The sequence below is a fragment of the Prionailurus bengalensis genome, chromosome F2 (genome assembly GCF_016509475.1).
Source record: "Prionailurus bengalensis isolate Pbe53 chromosome F2, Fcat_Pben_1.1_paternal_pri, whole genome shotgun sequence".
NCBI lineage: Eukaryota > Metazoa > Chordata > Mammalia > Carnivora > Felidae > Prionailurus > Prionailurus bengalensis.
The window spans coordinates 78,956,376-78,976,567 of NC_057353.1; the positions used below are offsets into that span (position 1 = coordinate 78,956,376).

Below are 20,192 nucleotides of genomic sequence, written 5' to 3' on the forward strand. Positions count from 1 at the left end.
GCATAAGGAATAAAACTAGACAATACAAAATCATAGGTCACGATCAACCTGGGTCATAGATCAAAAATCTAAAAATGTTCCTGGGGAAGGGGCAGGGATTAGTGGAGAAGCACTATTCCTCCAGGGGTTCCTTGGTCAAGGGGAGGCTGGGAGACGGTGGAGGTGGGCTTCCAGGGGGGTCCATAATAACCCCAGCTGAGTGGGTACCATTTCTCATTACTTACGTCCTGGCCAGCTGGTCCCTGGGGGCCGGGGAATCCGGGTAAGCCTCGGGATCCCTGAGGAAAAAAGAAGGTAAGTCACTTGCCAACAGCTTAAGCAAAATTAGGTCCCCCATTCCTTGGCAATAGTTGGTTCCCATTGTACAAATGGCCTGTTACTATGAGGAATCTGATATAATGCAGGTGCCAAGATTCCCTGCTCAGTGATTACTCATTTCCCCATTGCTGTAGAAGTGGGAGTGTCACACATGCGCGCGCGCGCACACACACACACAGACACACACACACAGAATGCTCTGGAACACCTTCCCTGTGAGCCCTCCTGCTCAGGCCCAGGAGGAAGGCCCCTTCCTTGAGTGGAAGGGTCACAGGGTCAGCTCCCGCGGTGAGCGCACCGGGGCTCACCCCTCTGCATCTGGTGGGCTGCTGGCCGGCTGTGCACAGTGTCCACTACGTAGAGGACATTTATTACTTTCTATTAGAAAATCATTCCCATTCTGTTGAAAATTTCTGGACAGTATCAGGAATTCTCACACGTATTTTTCACTGTGGCTCTCCCTTCCTGTGGAAACCTTCCTTAAATAGAATCAGCTCTCTGTTCTGGCAGGTGCCGGAACTGTGCCACACGGCAGCTCAGGAGCAAACCCTGCCTCTCTGAGGACTTCCCAAAATGTCCCCTTCACATCGACCCCTCTGTAGGAGCCCCATCCGCCATATCACCAACCCTATTGCTATGCTACATTAACTTGTTCTGAAATCTGATGGCTATCAATTAACTGCTCTGAGCCTCTGTTTTCTCATCTATAAAAAATGGGTATAAAAACGCCATTTCTCGGTTCAGAACTCACTGAGTGCACAGAATTTTCATGCAAAATATGTCATCATCGGTGCTAATATGCAGCTCCTCCCGCTCTGGGGGCAGTTTGTAGAAATTCACATTTTCCTGGTAAATGCATGCATATGCTTATCATCCATGGCGGCCACTCCTTAGAACAAATGTTTATGGAGAGCTTTCCTGTGGCTTCACCGCATTTAGTCCATCAGAGCTCCGCAAAGGCCCATGGGTCTTTCATGCCCACTTTACGGATTAAGAGAGATCCCTCCCCCCAACTTGATCAGGATAATGTGGCTGGGGGTGGTGAAGCCAGGACTCAAAGGCAGTTCTGCTGGTAACTAGATAAAATTCGTCAAGCCATGCTGTCCTTCTGTGATGCAGAGACGCCAAAAAAGCAAAGCCAGTCTCATTCTGCCCAACTCTAGCACGCACACACCGGATTCGATGACCACCCATCCCCTTCCTAATCTACCACTCCAGAGACTGGCGGTTATTTTCTAGAGATTGGAACTGTTTAATGTTAGGGATTTGCAGAAACCACTTTCATTTAGCTGCCCCAATATAAAATTGCTTTAATTAGAAAAGAATTTCTCCATGAAGCCCAGCCCTTCATTTCACTCATACTGTACCGGGGGCCCTTTGTCTCCTGGTGGTCCAGAGGGTCCCTAAGAAACAAACAAACAAAACAAGTAAGTAAAGTCAGAAGGAAATACCGTAAAACATACCGTAGCTATGATTTCCAAGCCAGGTCTTCACTGTCCTCGAAGGAGTAGCTAACTGCCCTCTGGTGTTAAGCCACAGTCACACCTGCTCACAACACCCGGAAATGCCACCCATGGAGATCGTCCTGGAACTTTCTCCATTTGTCCCTGAACAGGTACCACCTTATCCTGGCACCCACTTGGTTCCTGACACTGAGCTTATCTCTAGTTTGGACCTCTGGTGCAGGGTGGGAGCCAGCATCCCAGGATCCTCGTGCTGTGCTTTCGTCTTGCTTGGGACATGCTGGGGGCACACGCAGGGCCAGACTCCCCAGCATGGCCTGTTTTGGCTGATGCTGCTGTGGTGGCCCCCACCTCCTAACAGGGGATGTTCCCCACCCTGGTCTGCCCTTCTATGAGTGCATCCAGCTTAGGATTTGGCTTCTGGATATTGCATCTAAGATGTGGCCACTGATTAAGGCATTAGTGTGTGGTTTCAGGTCCTCCCGTGAGCGGAACCCTCCCTTGCCCTGAATCTTCCCTATGCTATGCTTCTGCGTGGAAGAGCGTGCCCTGCTTTTCTACCTGGACACATTCTTGTCACACTTCGGTTCTCAGTTGAGATGTCACCACCTTGGAAAGCCTTCCCTGGCTCCTCATGGGATGCTCATTAGAGATGTCTTCTAGCCCCTCCATGCACCCCATCCAGGACGCAAGGTTGGAGACCAGCCTCACTTCTCGGCGGCCTGTCCTCCCCGCTGAATGGCTGAGTGCTGCGTGGTCAGGTGGGTACTGAGCACCTTGCTAGGCATGGTCTCTCCAGCACTCAGCACAGTGCCCCGTGGCATTTACGGCAAAGTACAGCAGAGCAAATGGGACTCCATCAAAATGAACATTTTAGAGTATGGGAACTTTGGAATCAGGTGTAATCACGCTCACTTTTCACTGATGATCAGAGACAGGCCAGAGGAGACTGGGGCTTGCCCAAACCACACCGGGAGTCACTCGACAGAGGGGTTAACACACCTCCTGCCCAGTCTAGCGTATCCTGCGTCTCTGTGTGGCAGAGCCCAGGAGAACTTCCCAGATATTCCCAAGAGGAAGAAGGATTGCACATAAATGCATAGGTTTCTGACAAGCCAGGTAATATGACAAGCCAGGTAACCTTAAAGTCTGCTTATTAAATATGTCCCAGATGGGGCGCCCAGTTGGCTCAGTCAGTTGAGCATCTGACTCTTGATCTCAGCTCAGGTCATGATCCCAGGTCATGGGATGAAGCTCAATGCCCAGAGTGGAGCCTGCTTGAGATTCTCTCTCTCTCTCTCTCTCTCTCTCTCTCTCTCTCTCTTTCTCTTTCTCTGTCCCTCTCCCTAGCTCATGTGAGCGCGCTCTCTCTCTCAAACAAACAAAAAGTCATTCCAGAACTACCTGATAAAACAGAGGTAGCATCCTCTTAAGTGCACTGAAGAAAGGATGGGGAGTCTCCAGAGGCCTACGGGCAAGCAGGTAAGTCAAGCAGATAAGACAAGAGACCTACTTCTATTTGGGGTCTATTTGCCTCTGAAGCCACTTTCCCTGCATTACTTCTCATTGGTTCCGCCATGTGTCAGTCAATGTATACATGGGCCAATGCACACACATCTGAAGTCTACGCTCTTCCAAGTAGTTCTCTACTGAGACTGTACTCATTCCTCAAGGGAAGGACCCAGGGACAACTGATTACCAGCAAGGGGAACACTGCCAGGTCACTTCAGAGGCACCCTGGGTTCTAAATGAAACTCCATGACCGACCTGAAGCACTTAACTTGCTCATTACACTGAGCTCCAAATTTCTCTCTCACGTTACTTCATATAAAATCCACATGTGAAAGATGAATTCTGTTGTCAAAAAGGCGTTCACTTCAAATCTTAGCTTTATCGATTATTAGCTGTTTGGCCTTAAGCAAGTGACTTTGTTTCTGAGCTTTGGTCTCCCACGCAGAATGCAGAGCTAGATGGCCACCTTGCCTTGAGTGATCAGAAGTGAAAACAGATGCTCTAAGTAGAGAACTAAGCCATTCAGTGCATGGCCCACCCTCACAGCTCTTTTGTCAGTATATGTTCAAGAAATTTAATGAAAGTGTTGAGGAGGATGGTGTGTATAATAGCATTCTTACACGTGAAGCCTAAGCATGTTTTCAACAACCACAACCCTCTTTTCCAAGACTATGCCCTATGACATGCTTGCTCAACAGCCACTTTACCCCAACACACATAGCTTGGCCTTTGGTACCATGTTCCACTAGAAGGAAACAGCTCCCTGGAGAAATGACTGATCCCGGATCTGGACAAGGAATGTACACAAACCTAGAGCACCTTGTCATTCCAAGAAGCAAGGACACGATTAGAGACTGCTAGGCTTTTGTCAAAGGTACTCAGGGTCAACGGGGATAAGCTCCTATTGGCATCGGCTAAGACAACCTGCGCATCAACAGGAAGAATAACCAAGATACATAAAAACGCATCAAATGTATTTGAATCCATGAGTTCAAAATTACTGATGAAAAACAAAAGTACCTAATTAATCATCTTTGTGAGATGCTAGGGAATCAAGTCATTATTTGAAAATAACTGAAGGGGAACACTGGAACATTCCATATGTATTGTACCATATGAATTGTACCACTGAGTATGTAAATTATAATTGAGGGACCTTTCCTCCATCTAGAAGCATTCTAGCAGATCCATAAAAAAGAGTTGGTAGAACAAGAAAGGCATCAATTTGCAACCCTTGATGTGCTAATTGATCTAAGCATCGGACATCAAAGAGTGTGAACATCACCACGAGAGAGACCACCAGACATCATGTGCTTCCTGATGGAAGAACACACTCCCTGTGAAGTCTTGCCAAAAACATCAAGCCTGAATCTGATCAAGGCTCTAGGCCCAATTACTGATGTATAGAAAATGCAGGCACAGGGCAATGTGTTAAACTAGTAAATTAGCAAATTCCAGACTGTGGGAAGCTCTATGAGACCAAAAAATAAATCTTGTTTCATCAATACATAAACTGCAAAAGGAAAGAAAAAATAATGGAGGGAAGTCTACATATTTATAAAAGAAATTTTAAAAAAATCAGCCAATTACTGTCTCTATTTGGGTCTTGATTCGAACAAAAGAGAACTACGGAAGCATGGCATTTATGGAAGAAATATGAACTTGGCCATTGACTGGATATTTGATGACGTTATGAAATTGCTTTGGGGAGTGTAATAATGAAACTGTGGTTGCATTTAAAAAGTCACTGTCTTTTTAGAAACATACCAAAATTATTTACAGATAAAATGAGACACATCTGGGATTTGCTTCAAAATAATGGAGGGCAGTTGAGGATGCATAGGAAGCAGTGTCCTTGAACAGGGATCCTGGTTGTTAGAGCTAAGTGTGGCTGCGTGAGGCTCATTTGGCTATTCTCCCAAAATATTCTTTTGGTGTATCTGAATTTCTCCTTGATAAATGTAAGTATACATATAGTGTATATGTATGTATGCATATGTATACTGTATACTATGGGGTCTATATGTATTATACTATATGTATATTATATACACTGTATATTATATACACCACATAATTATAAAGTATATATACTCAATAAGTATAAGTATAGTGTGTGTATGCGTGTATATACACTATCTGTATACTACACACTATGTACTGTATGTATATTATACTATATGTATATTATATATACTATATATATGTATACTATATACTAAATGTATATTATACTACATGTATATCATATACATTATATATCATACACACTACATAAATATAAAATATATATGCTTGATAAATATAAGTATATACAGTGTGTATGTATGTGTGTACATATACTATAAATATACTATATACACCATATATACACATATACACTATATACACACATACACTATATATGTAGTATGCACACATAGTATACACACATGCATACACATGCAACACAATGCTTCTGTTATTTGCTGATAATTGCAGACAGTGAAAACTCACAAAACTGAAAGCCCCAAGAGGCTCTAGATAGGCTAAACACTTTTCCTCTGCTATGCTGCTATGCTGACATCACTGTTTCCCTCCTTTGAAGGTTGGTCACCTCTCACCCCTTCTCCCCACTGATAACCTAACACCAAGGTGCAATTTTCTGCTCCACGGTCTTTTATCTGAACGCTAACGTGTGCCAGGCTCTGTGGTGGTCACGGAGGATGCCTACACTCAGTGCTCAAGTAAGGAAACCCACCCTTCTAATAACCAATGGGGACTCACTGGGTCTGGGTTGAAAGATGCCAGAGCTGCTGACGCCTGCCTGAGAGACTTGGGGGAGGCTTTACCCAGAGGATGCCAGGGGAGAGAGGTTGGGGGAAGAGGCCAGTGGGCTTCACAGGCAGGGAAGGGCAAGCACGACCCCGGCAGAGGAGAAGTCAAGCTTTGCACAGGAAAGAACAGTTACTTTCCTTGACATGGGAATGCCTGGTGGCTGCAGCCATACTTTCCCAGGGCAGCTGAGGTCTGCCTGGGTGAGAAGGGCCTGCAGTGCCCCTCAGGAGAGGCTGACGAGTTACGGATGAGCTCAGATCCAGGCTCTGGGGTGGTGTGGGCACCCCAGTGGCTGGAGAAGGCCAGGCGGGGAGGCCAGGGTGGAAATCCAGGAGTGAGGTAGGAGGGAGGCCAAACGAGGCCAGAACAACAGCTTGGCCCACTGTAAAGGAATTGAGATCAGCCACAGAGATCGGAAGGAGAGCTCCCAACCAGAAGTGACCGTGGAAACTTATTTTAAAACATTTTTGGGGGCACCTGGCTGGCTCAGTCAGTCAAGGGTCCCACTCTTGGTTTCGGCTCAGGTCATGATCTCACAGTTCATGAGTTTGAGCCCTGCATTGGGCTCTGTGCTGACAGTGCACAGCCTGCTTGGGATTTTCTCTCTCCCTCCCTCTCTCTCTGCCCCTCCCCTGCTCATGCTCTTTCTCTCTCAAAATGGATTAGTAAACAAACAGAAAAATTAAACAAAAAATCTTTTTGTTTCATCAACCAAGACTTGAATCTAAACACCACGAGTGGGATACTCAGTTCCTGGTCATATGCAGAGCTCTAGGGTATGAGGGTGTCTCACCATCCACACCCTCCCCACCTCGCCCTGTGCACAGAACAGGATGGGAGTGCGTGTCAGTGAGCAAAGACCTGCACATTCCCTGGGCATCAGCTTTGGGGTAACTACTGAGAAATGCCCATAGTGAAATGCCTGAGAAATGTCCCCCAGCAGGGCCAGATAAGTGGCCACGTGGCTGCACCAACTCCCTTCGAGGAATACTGGCCAGCCTCCTTCTTGGGATGGCCTGACCTGAGCGGCTCTCTGGTTCTCCTACACAAAGGAACGGAACCAAACAGGCAGATAAGACACATGAACAAAACGCAACGCTTCTGTACAACCTGAAACCGACGTGACCCTGTGTGGCAACTGTATCTCCATAAAGAAAGGGGCAGAGAACAACCGCTAGCCTCCTGAGTCGTAGCTCAGAAGCCACGGTGCGCGGAGAAGACGCCGTCCCATGAAGACTCGCCAGCATGGACGTGTCACTATCGCTGCCCTGCCTGGAGCGCGGCAGGATGCTTGGGGCCCAACCCTAGCTCCGCCAAGTCCCAGCTGTCACTTCAGGCAAGTGGTGTTACCTCTCTGTCTTCACTGGCACATGAAAAGGAGAACAGGACCCACAGGTCCTGGTTCCCCTGCTCACTGCTGCCCCCTGGAGGCCAACCATCGGGCTCGCTGGGGTTACTGTTCTGCCACCTTTCAGGAGCTTTTATCTCTAGTCTTATTATACTATTTCCTAGATGATGGGGAGTTAAAAAAAAACTGTTAGGACACTGACACATTTTATTGCACATCATCAGCTCCATGCTTCTTTCTTCCATCGGGCTGTCAGCCTAACAGCGAGCCAGTCCTGACTGACATGCGACTACCTACACCAAGGAGGGCGTCGGTACAAAAGACTGTAGACGGGAAGGAAAGGTCGGGGGAGGATTTTTATGACATCAGAAGGTCAAAGGCAGGGGCCAGGTGTCATTACCAATGTTATCATGATGTAACCTCACGACACCCCTGCTGCCGCTACAGAAATTACAGGCACTTCACCCATGAAGAAACTGACAGAATCAGAAGGCGTGGGTATCAGGGAACACGGTCGTCAGCGGGAATCTCGCCCTTGCAGACCTCGAGCTCCTGGGTTCGGTGAGGTTCAGTAGCACTGTGATCTGCCCTCAGGCCTAAGCTGGATCGTTTTTAAGCATTTAAAACCTTGCTATGGGGCGCCTGGGTGGCGCAGTCGGTTAAGCATCCGACTTCAGCCAGGTCACGATCTCGCGGTCCGTGGGTTCGAGCCCCGTGTCGGGCTCTGGGCTGATGGCTCAGAGCCTGGAGCCTGTTTCCGATTCTGTGTCTCCCTCTCTCTCTGCCCCTCCCCTGTTCATGCTGTGTCTCTCTCTGTCCCAAAAATAAATAAACGTTGAAAAAAAAAATTAAAAAAAAAACAACAATAAAACCTTGCTAAAGGAAGATCAGAGGCAACTTGGAGATTAAAGGGTTTTTTTGTGAGTGTCTTGAATCTAGAAGCCAACCCCCCCACAACTGCTTTGCCACCCATATCCCTGTCCAGTGAGGTGCACAGGCTGGCAGGGAAAGCCAGGGCTCCCTTCCAGCGGGGTCGGCACTGCTCCCGGATTCCAAAGGCCTCAGAGCATAATGCCAGGGAAGGGAGGACGTGAAGAATAACTTATAAGCTGATCCATCCTTAATGGGAGCGCTTAATGGAAATGGATAATCCTGCTCATCCTGCTGAAACCACCGGGTGAGGTGACACAGGCGAAGAGAACTGCTTTGGGAGGATGTGGGAGGTGATGTGCATCCTGGCCCTGGCACAGGACGAGCTATGTGACATTGGCCAAGTCACTCCACCTCATGAACCTCAGATTGTTAACCTGGAAAACAGTGATGTAGTCGAGCCATCAGCGCCCCTCTCCAAATGCCCCCTCCCCCTGGCACCTGGCAGCATCCCAGGCTTTCTGGAGCTACAGGACAACTCTTGGCCTGAGGACGGGGCAGGCTGAGAGCTCCTGGGAGTCAGCCCTGCAGGGAGCAGCCTCCACCTGCTGGCCAACAGGAGTGGACACACACATACACCCCCGCCTTCCCCCCCCATTGGAGAACAACTCTGCGATACACCAGGCCTCTCACCTCTCCCGGGCTGTCAGCAGAAGGAAGCCCTAGTCATCCACAGCCCAAGCCTGCTCGTGAACACAGTCTCCCTCACTTCCCTTCCTTCCCCCACAGGCTACCCCCCAAGTAGTGATTTCTGGAGCATTTCCCAAATAAACTCCTTGCACTGAACCCTGTTCTCAGGAGAGGCTTCTGCAGAAGGCAGCTTTCACCCAGTGGTAGGGCACATTCACAGGACTGCAGGAGGCGGTGGGTACGCAGGTTTCTACACTGGGCACCAGGCCAGACACAGACCACTCGGTAAATGGCCCTGGTCCCGTAAAGAGGCAGCTGAGTCCCTGGTGAACCCACACCCCTGGCATCACCCCCTCCTTCACCTCCCCTGACTCTCAGCGCACCCCTGCATCCTCTGTGCAGATTCCCAGGTCATCAAGAGCCTAGGCAAGGGGCCAAAGACAGGATTTATGAAAATTCAGTAAGCTTTCGTCCGCCACGGAAGCTTGTAATAAGTTGAAGAGGAAAGACAATAAAGAGTTGATTTATAGCCCCTTGGCTGCAGCCAGCCAATTACTTTTCAGGTGGAATCACTTAGGCATGAACATATTTCATGGCTTACTTTAGCTGGCTCTGAAGCGGGAGGTGGGGTGGACGATGTCCCCCTCTACTGACTGGCATTCTGATTAAGGGCCTGACACGGTAAGCCCGTAGGGAACAGACCGGGATCTACAGAGACCTGCTACGTGACGGAGAGCCCTACATTCACCTTACAGCTTCCCTTACAAAAAGTTTTCTATTCTAGGGTTAATTCCTACATGAGGCAGAATCCTCACTCCAGATGAGGCCCCAGGAGAAGGAGGGTTTCAGAAATAACAACGCTTGAACCCTGTTCCTTCCAGCTACCAAAAAACTGAAAGAAAAAAAAAAATAGCCAAAGACAAAAGATACGGTTGATGTAATGAAGCAGGAAGATTTGTTCTGAGAATTTCTTTGGAAGAAAGACAGACTAAAACTGGACATTCCCAAGGGGATTCCATATGCCTGCTCCATGGTTTCAGGCACTTTTAAGGAGACAGGAGCCCCGCACCCCATGTGAGATGGAAGGGCTGTGGTCATTTCTGGTGGTGAGCAAATGAGGCAAGCTGGAGGGGGGGGGTTCCCTGGAGAATTTCAGGGACAGAGTGAGGGACCCAAGACCAACGGTGGTATGTAAGAGGACCACAGATGGGAGAAAAGGGAATTTCTGTTTTATAAGTGATATTGTGGGTAAGAAACTGGATTTCCTCTCAAATTATTTGAGAGACAAAAATTAGGGTTCCTTTAATGGGTTTTTATTGGGGTCGGTAGTTCTTGAATGCAAAACCAAGCAGAGACTGGGGTCATGTGCTGCTCTGGTTTATATCCAGAATAGGGGTGGAGTTAGACTGGGTTAAATAGCGGTAACAACAATGCATGAATAGTTTGGATATGATGAGGCTTAGTAGTAGCATTTGAAAAGGACTGGGCATTTGAGCTTCTTTTCAATAATAGTAAGACAGGTGCTACAGACTGAATGTTTATGTCTTCCCCAAATTCTTACATGGAAACCAAAGTTCCTTCATGATGGTAACTGGAAATGGGCCTTCGAGAGGTGACTAGGTAATGAGAGCAGAGGCTTCATGACTGGAATTAGTGTCCTTGGAAAAGAGAACCTGGAGAGAGGTCCCTCATTCCTCCACCCTTTGAGGACACAGAGAAAAGACAGCCATCTATGAATCAGGAAAAGGACCATCAGACGATGAATCTGCTCGCACCCTGATCTTGGACATCCAGACTCCAGAACTGTGGCGAATAAGTGCCTATTGCTTATAAGCCACACAGTCTATGATTATTTTTGTTAAAGCAGCCCAAGAGGGCCGAGCAACATGGCTCTCAAGAAAAAAGTCAATACAATGTTAAGGTGCGTCATTAACGTGCTGTGTATCTTGGTAGCAAAGAAGGGACTACACAGAAGACAAATCACCAGGATTGGAAACTGGCCTTAAATTCTGAAGGCTACAATGCAGTCCAAGGGGGTAGGAGGTGTGATCTTTCTGACACCAAAGGGAAGAATCAGAGGCCAGGGGTAGAAGACACAGAAGACCAAATTCCTACTCTCAATGGGAAAAAAAATTCTAATAAATGTCGATTCTCTATAGAAATAGTTGCCTACATTCCAAATCCAGGTGCATTAACTTTCAAAGGAGCGTGTCTTCCATTTCTCAAGATATTCAGGTGGAGGCTGGCTGAAAATATTGACCGCTATCCTCCACCTGGATGGAGGCACAGGCATCCCTGGTCCTTGCAATCTCGATTAAGCTCTAAAGTCACCACCTCTAGGGAGTCTGTAGACTCATATCCACCAGACTGATGTGCATTATTTATCAAACTACCAATCTAAGGACCACTGCATAGATTCCATTTTGGAGACTGTATGAAAACCGTCCTTGATTGCATTCATGTCCTCACCTGTAGACTAACTGGAGGAAGAGGGGTAATGAACTCACTACACCTACAGTACATGAGAGCTTGCTGTTTCCCCCACATCACACCCCTTCCCCGTCAATTCAGGTTCACGGGCTACAACTCAGATTTGCAAAGTTTGGCCAGTGAGTCATTTTTGATCTTTTTTTAATATTAATGAATTTTGTTCTCTCCTCTTTCAATTGGACAAGTCCAGTTCTTCCCCAAAGCCTTATTCCCACACAAACTACACCAAGTTTGAGAACAAAGCCAGTAGACGGGTCTAGGTCCCAATGGACTGGAGGACTGTGAACCGCTCCCAAGTTAGCTGGAAAGGGAGGGTCTCTGCAGGAAAGCCCAAGCTATACATTCACTCAGGGGCCAGCAGGGAGTGGCTGTGTGGCCTGAGGGTGAGGGAGGAAGTGCTAGAAACATAAAGACTCACAGGAGGGCCAGCCAACCCGATGCCTGGGTCGCCACGGTTGCCAGGGGAGCCGGGGATCCCAGGTGCACCTCGGTCCCCCTAGAAAGAGGAAAAATATGATTAGGAGGTCAGTTCCGAGCAGCAGAGAGCCCGTGTACAAAAGGAATCATGCCCCTCATACCGTCCCGACTGCTGTCCATCAACACCTCTCCTGCCTCCTGGGCTCCGCGTGTCTCTCCACAGACCCTAGGCAGCCCATCACCCACCCGGTCCACCACACATACGCATAGCCACCAATTGTGACCATGCACCTTTCAAGGTACCATGCCCCAACACTGACCATGGCTCCCAGTGTGGTTGTAACAAGATGATCACCCTTTATGCGACCACAGTTCCAAATTTTCCTGTGCCTTCTCCAGACCTCATCACACTCCCATCCTGACCACACCCCAGATTTTACTATGTACCTACATTTCCAATTAGTTTCCAAATCAACAACAGTTTACCAATACTTTGTCAAGTACCTATATTTTGCAAGCCACATTTCCAGGGGTTGGGAGAGGCAAGGATGACTGAGCTATAACCACTGCCTTCAAGAATAGTGGTTAATAGAGGGTGGGCTGAAGTTCTGTCTCCAACACTCATTCACTATTGACTCAAGAAAGTGACAAGTTCCCTGAGCTTTTGTTTCTTCATTTACAAAGGAGGAGGAGGTGGGGTGAGGGGGTGGGGGGTGGTAATAACAGGAGCTGCCAGGTCAGCAGGTGGTCGTGCTCACAAAACCAGAGGACACATGCAGAGCGCCATGCTGGACGCACAGCCTGGCTCAGGGCTCCGTGCAAGTTAGCTGCCGTGGCTCTTTCTGTTCTCACGCACCCGTCATTCTGGACTTCGATGGGAAGAGAAAAAAGAATGTCTGCCACTTCTGAGACTGAATCACACCATTTTATCCACAATTTCAAAATCCTCAGCCTCTGAACACAAAGGCTTACCCTAACTCAACTGGCAGCAAAGCCTGACTGGTGCCGACACAGGCTCCTCACACCCTTCGGTTATCCCGTTTTGTATGGATGCTTCCAGGCTTCTGTTGCATCAATATTAAAGAGTTTGACTAGGCTTGCTGGCCCACACACCACAGTAAATGCTACAGCTAGAGTTTGCAAATTACTACCTTTCTAATTCCAAAATAAATTCGGCCCAGAACACACAGGGCCCCATCAATTTTGTGCAAGACTGTGCACCTGTATTAGGTCAGCTGAACTCTAGCCAAGCCTAACACTGAAATGGTGGCTGATCTTGTTCGAGCTATTTAATATCCCTGGGATGAGTTAACTCGTATGACAAACGAAAAGAGCTTTAGAAGGTTACCATGAGAAGCCAATGAGATAATGTGCACCAATCTGATTTGAGGTGGAGCCTGACATTGCTAGGCAACACATCGCTTATTAAGGTTTATGTTTCTAAGCATGAAACAAATCCCGTTAATAATCAGCTTTCCCTCTAACCATCACGTTGATTGGAAAATTTCACATTTTGGACCTTTAAGAAAAGTAACGTTTCTAAGATGATTAGTTTTCCTGCAGTAGGTCTGTTGCCTGGATGAGTATCAAAGTTATATTCATTTGACCAATGTTTGCTGTGTGTTTATTACCAGCAGTGACATAGGTTCTAAGATCAAACGATGCCCATTTCCAACACATGCTGAAGAGAAATCTCGTTCATGGAAAGTAGGAGGGACAGGACTTGTGAAGTTCTCACAAGAGATGAACCGAACCCCAAACCTCTCTCTAGTAACACCATCTGCACCCACTGTCCTTCCAGGCCCACTGAGGCCATGCTTCCGGAGAGCCACAGCACCCCATGCCCCTTCCCCCTTGCCTCTGTAAATAGGCCCCTCTTAAAATTCTCTTAGAAGTCCTGGATGGAACACTGTGTTTTTTTAGAAAAATGTAATATGGCTTATTCTGAGAAGTACGAGATGATCGGATGGCTAGAAAATCTAATTTGCATGCATGGGGAAGGTGGGGAAGGGAGGAAGTCCAGAAATAAGGAAAAATGGGGAAAAAGTGTAATGAACTAAGGATGAACACATTCCATGATGTGTTAGTCACAAACGCACTGCACCAATGAGACAGCCACATGGGAAGAGTTCAAACAGGCAGTCAGGTGACTGTAGGTCCAGTTTCAGGACAGTGTCCACCTGGTACTGGAACCTGGGTGAATCCCATAGCCTCTCTGTACCTTAGGGCCCTCGTCAATCAACAAAAAAGGGAGAGAACATTCTCCCATGTATCTTACGAAGACTCATTTAAAAGGTAAGAGACAATTTAACATTGAGTATTATAAATGTGTTATTATTACTCTATCAGTGGAATTAGAAGACAGAAAATAAACACACGTAAAAACCAGAGAAATCCATATCCTTTTGCATCTCGGTTTCTCTTTAAAGTGTTTCATGTAAATTGTCTTACCATTTTGTTTTAGCTTGGCTCCCCTCTTGCTCCCAAGGCTCTCTCTTACGTACCAGCAAACCCTAACTACTGCCAGCTAAACACACCAAACATTCATGTTTTAACCTTCCAAACGCTGACCCATCAAGTAAGAGTAGCCCAATCATCCCATTTCCATAAACCCACCTCTGCCTGTCCTCCTGTCTGTCCTCCCGCCCATGTCTGCGTGTGTCTTCGTTAACCTTAACACGCTGCTCTCCCATTGTGTCTGTCTGACCCTCTGGCATCTACGTAAGTATCTTAAGAGTAGAAACTTCCCATTTGTTCACCTACCCATTAATTGAACAAGCATTTGTCCAGTACCTAGGATGAGTCAGACCCTGTGTTGGGTACAAGGTCGATACACTTTTGCATCCACAGTGCCCAGCTTGGGACCTGGCACCAGGGGCAGCCTTTAATAGCTATTTCCTGAGTGCTGGAATGAGTGAATCCATCACTGCCAACATTTTGTCAGGTACTAAATTCTGCCTTTGACCGAAATCAACATTTTAAGAGGAAGGAGCTTGATAGAGCCAGGAGGGAACACTCAGCCCAGCCTGGAATCTGAGTCTCTGATTATTCTTTTCTGCAAGGTAGCCAGACCTGGTTCCTTTCCTGTGTTTATGGCCCATGATGATGCTAACATTTCCCCAAAGCAACAACACTTTACAGCTTAATGGACTGAAACTTTTAGAAAAAGACTCCAAGAAAAGAGCAAAAGGCCTTAATGTTCTGCCAGCTAAAGGAAAAAGGCTTATGATTAAGAAACAAAGAGGGCACAGGAGCTAGAATCTGTGATAGGGACTCTAGAAAATATTTTGGCTGCAGGACATTCTGGGCCAGTCCAACAGTGTCCAGGAAAGAAATGCATGAGTAAGTGCAGGTCGTGGACGGAGAATGATATCATTTCTTTCCACAGGAGCCCTTTGGGAGTTAAATATGCTTTACTCATTTATACAGAAAAGGACAAGAGGGTCTCAGAAAGAGTAAACCACTTGCTTCAAGCCATCTATCTTGTAGGTCACTGAGCTGTGACCCTAACCCACAAAATGAAGGCAAAGCCTGTTCATTTTGCTAGAAATGAGTGCCACCCAAGAAAAGGAAAGGCTTCTTTAAGAACCCTCCTGCAGTTTAAGTAATTAGGAAGGGGGTCTGCCCTGAAAACCATTATATGGCTCCCTTCCTCCAGCCAGGGGTTTCTGGTCAGCACCATGGACAGCGGGGGCACTCAGCAGGCGCTCTCCTGTATCTCTCTTCATCCTTCCCTGCTTCCAACCCACAAACAGCCCATTCTTCAACTAAAGACGTCCTTGAATTCAAACTTACCTTCCCAGTGCCAATTAAGTATGGAAATCTTTATTTCTAAACAACATTCTAACTTATACATGTATACAATATCAACATGGGAATGGGTCATCTGTTTCCATCCCTCACATTTTAAATAGGAGAAAACATCTGGCCAAAGGGATGCCATGTCTAACCCTGGGTCACCCGCAGGTGACACTGGTTGGTCAAGTGGACCCCAGGTCAAGGCTCTCTGCACTCCTCACCTGGAGCCTCAGCCTGCCTCTCTCTTCAGTGCTGCCTCCATCCACTTCCATGTGGGTTCCCAACATGGCTGCAGAAATAGATAAGGGCTCTCTAGGTCCCCATCTTCCTGCTGCCACCCTAAAGCTGACTCCACAGGGTGATCTAATAATAAGGATCACTAATTTTGAATTATGTTAGAGAGAGAGAGAGTGTGTGTGTGTATGTGTGTGTAAGTGGGGAGGCGACAGAAGGAGAGAGAGAATCCCAAGCAGCGCCATGCTCAGCACAGAGCCCAACATGGGGCTCGATCCCACAACCCTGGGATCATGACATGAGCCGAAATCAAGAGTCAGATGCTCAACTGACTGAGCCACCCAGGCACCCCAAGGATCACTGATGTTTATTGAGCATGTACCTCTGACAGCACAAGGTCAGGCAACTATTTTTATTTGTATTATATCATCGATTTTCCCCCGAACTCTGCCTGGGAGACAGATTTTATTAAACTCATGAATAGTAATCATAGGAAAAGGACATCTTAAGCCATTTCTGGTGCCTTTGCCTTCCTTTCTTCTAAGGGGCTGAAGGCTCCCTGTTAGGGAGAAAAGTGAGAGCACAGGAGCACTGCCACCCAGATGTGGGGCTCAGCACATCACAGCAGGCTCAAATGCATGCCTTAGGCTGGTGGCTGATCCATAAGATCCTCCAGAGCTTGGGTCTTGCCTTCTGCTCCTCTCCACACGTGGCCATTACTCCAGGCACGTGGGACTATTTTATATGCCTCCAAATTCAGGAAAAGTTGTCTCCAAGGTTGGGTTTTTTCCTCCAGAAAATAGGGAGTTGCCATATATTTGCTCAGATCACCCCAAGAACACTCCCATTTCTCTTTTCTTTGATTGCAAATGACAAAATAGCTACCAGAGGATGCACATTAGTGACCATGACTTCCATCGGTGCAAGCTTAGATTGCTTACAGAGGCTACCTGCCTGAATAGGGGGAAACCATGCAGCAAAGATGTGTAATGTAGGTGCAGCAATTATTTGGGGGCCTCAAACTTCTTACCCTGGATATTCTTGTGAATGAGCCACGTACATACAATTTAAGAAGCAACACATTCTGTGGTTCTGTTGTTGAGATCCTAAAGATACAGCTATAGAATAAAAACTACAGTTACCATTAAATGGATGGGAATCTGGGGTTTGGGATAAATCTTCCCATCATGGCTTCCAGAAGCGCTATATCCTAACACAGGTGGGACGGATGGGGGCATGCTGCAGAAAAGTGCTGGCTGACTCAGAAAGTGACTCTGGGGGACACTCAGGTGGTTTAGTCGGTTAAGCATCCAACTCTTGATTTGGGCTTAGGTCATGATCTCATGGTTCATGAATTCAAGCCCCACATCAGGTTCTGCGCTGACAGCATGGAGCCTGTTTGGGATTCTCTCTCTCCCCTTCTCTCTGCCCCTCCCCCAGTCATGCAAGTATATACACACACTCTCTCAAAATAAATAAACTATAAAAAAAAAAAGACAGTGGCTCTGGGTGTGACAGAAAATGGCACTGAAGGCACACAAGAAGAATTACTAAAACTCGTTTTCATAAATACACACAAGTGGCTAAAAAAATAATTACACAAGATTTTAACGTGGTCTTTTATATGTATGTTAAATTGAAGCAAGAAAAAACACATCTCAATGTCCATCCATCATTGACTGACTCGCCACATGCTTACGTTCAAGCATCTGAGTTGGTCAAGCCATGTTTCATTGGAGGTGGGTGCGTTCACGGTACGTCCTGGTCTCTGAACACATTCCGTGTCCTGCCTCAGTGTCTTCTCCCCTGTAAGTACCCCTGCAGGGAACCCCTTCCTCACTTCTTCCCCTTCCAACTGCTGCAAGCACTTTAAAATCAGGACAAACATCACCTCCTCCATGAAGCCTTCTCCGGTCCGACCAGGCTGGGCTGGGGAGCCTCCCTGGAGCTCCCTTATGCCCCAAGCCTCCCTCTATCCTAGCACTGGTCTGCTTTTGCCTACTCATTCATCTGCCTTCCCCTCTGGCTGGTGAGCTGTCAGAGGGCTGGGGACATGTCACATACATCAGTGCCATCCCACGGCCCACCTCAAGATCCAACATGTGGCAGCAGCTTAGTGGATGTGAGCAACAGATACAATCATAAATGCACTCACTGGTGATCGGGGCACAGATGAGTCAAAGAACGAATGATTCAGTGTAAAGATAACTTCAGGGAAGTGTCCCTGTAGAGTCTTCAGTCAAGCAGAATGTGATTAACTGTGGAGCTGAGAAGTGACCAGAGATGCTCACAATACAATCGTGCACGGTCCCTTTTGCAGGACAGCCCACAGCATCACGATTTGCTTGGATAAACACTTACCTTGGTTCCTAGAGGTCCAGGTAATCCGGGTGGCCCACGAAGCCCCTGGGGAAATGAATGACATGAGGACAATGAGAGGACCACAAATGAACATCTACCATCTTCCACAAGCCAAGCCATGCGCACCCTGTGCTGCGGGCTCGAGAGAGACAGGGGTCTCACCGTGGCCTGTTGTTTACAAAAGAAATGACTGTTTCTGAGCTATAGGTGTCTTGGGTGTGAATTCTGACCCTGCCACCTACCGCCTCGCCTGTGTGTGACCCAGAGCAAATCCCAGTTTCTCTTAGCCTGCTTTCCTACTTAAGATCCTTCTACTCAAGGCTCCCACAAGGACAGGCAAGGCCAGGCTTCAAAGCAGAGCCCATGGGCTCCAAAGCCTGGTCTCTTTCTTGTCTACCATGACCTCAAGACCTGGGGGAGCCAATGAGAAGAATCTTCAACTTGAGGCTTGAGGGTTTTGCTTGATGCAGATGCACGGCCAGAATTAAAATCACAACTCTACATTTGCATGTATTGCCAGCGAGCCAGAGTGGAGGAAGAGGCGAGGGTCCAGTCTCTTGTGGGTTCACAGCCACGCTCTGTGACTTTGGCAAGTGATTCACCTCCCCAAACCTCATATTCCCCATCAATAGTATAGGGGTGATAATACTGCTATGGTCTGAATGCTTGTGTCCTCCCCAAATTCATAGGTTAAATCCTAAGGCTCAAGGAGATGGTTCTAGAAGGCAGGGACTTTGGTGTTCAGGACATGAGGGTGGAACCTTCAAGAATGAGATTTGTGTCCTCATAAGAGAGGCTCCAGAGAGACCCCTCACCCCTTCCATCATGTGAGGACACAATGAGAAGTAGGCATTCTGCAACTCAAAACAGAATGGGTCTTCTGGCCCTGAACCTGGCCACGCGGACACCCTGAACTTGGACTTCCAGCCTCCACAACTGTGAGAAATAAATTTCTGTTGTTTAGAGACCACTAAGTTATGCTCTTGTGTTATAGTAGCCTGAATGGGCTAAAAAAAAAAAAAAAAAAAAAAAAAAAAAAAAAGAAGCACTCACTTCCAGGGTAGTTAAGATTAAATGTTTGGTGCTGAGTGCCTGGACCATAGTTAACATAATAAATGCTTCCCTGGCTCCATGCTCCATGGATTTATGTGGACCCTCTCACGTAAGCCTTGAGAGTCGGTCAGTCTCTCTTTTTTTGTCCCCTTTTCCCTTGTCTTTTTGAATTCTAGCTTGGTCGAATGGGCACAGAAACGCCCTGGCTGTGACACTCACCGGCTCTCCATCTTTTCCCTGTCCGGGTATCCCTGGGAGCCCGGGAGCACCGGGATCACCTCTGGGACCAGCTGGTCCTGGACTCCCTTCTTCACCTGCTGCTCCCTGGGAAGACAGGTGGACAGTTTCCAGGATCAATGGCGTGCAGAAGGTAAGCTTTTCAGGGGTGGGTGAGCCAGCCAACCGGTAGGATTCCTGGCGATGCTCTGACTGTTCTATACGACATATATAATAAGTTGGGCTGGGTCCCCCACAATTTCTATGCTGAGGTCCTAATCCCCCATACCTCAGTTGAGAAGTAGGATCTTTTTTGCAGAGGCAATTCGTTGCTAGGTTGAGGTCATATTGGAGGAGGGCGGCCCCTCATCTAGTATGACTAGTGTCCTTGTAAGAAGAGGAAATTTGGACACAGGTCAGCATAGAGGGAAGGCAGTGTAAAGACACAGGGGGAAGGCAGCCATCAATAAGCCAAGGAGAGAGTTCTGGAAGACATCCTTCCCTCGTGGCCCTCAAGGGAAACCGGCCCTGCTGAAACCTCGATTTAGGACTCCCAGACGTGGTAAGAATGGTCAGCCAGTCCACCTGTGTCGGGTAAGCCACCC

At 47.5% G+C, this 20,192-nt stretch overlaps 1 protein-coding gene across 1 annotated transcript in view; it reads right to left on the bottom strand.

The window, feature by feature from the left end:
• Positions 1-20,192, bottom strand: part of COL22A1 (collagen type XXII alpha 1 chain) — a 261,028-nt gene that overhangs the window by 68,154 nt on the left and 172,682 nt on the right. Inside the window, 5 exon segments of the mRNA XM_043601842.1 lie at positions 225-278; positions 1,686-1,721; positions 11,927-12,004; positions 18,319-18,363; positions 19,591-19,695. Of these exon segments, the coding sequence (XP_043457777.1) occupies positions 225-278; positions 1,686-1,721; positions 11,927-12,004; positions 18,319-18,363; positions 19,591-19,695 (318 nt within the window).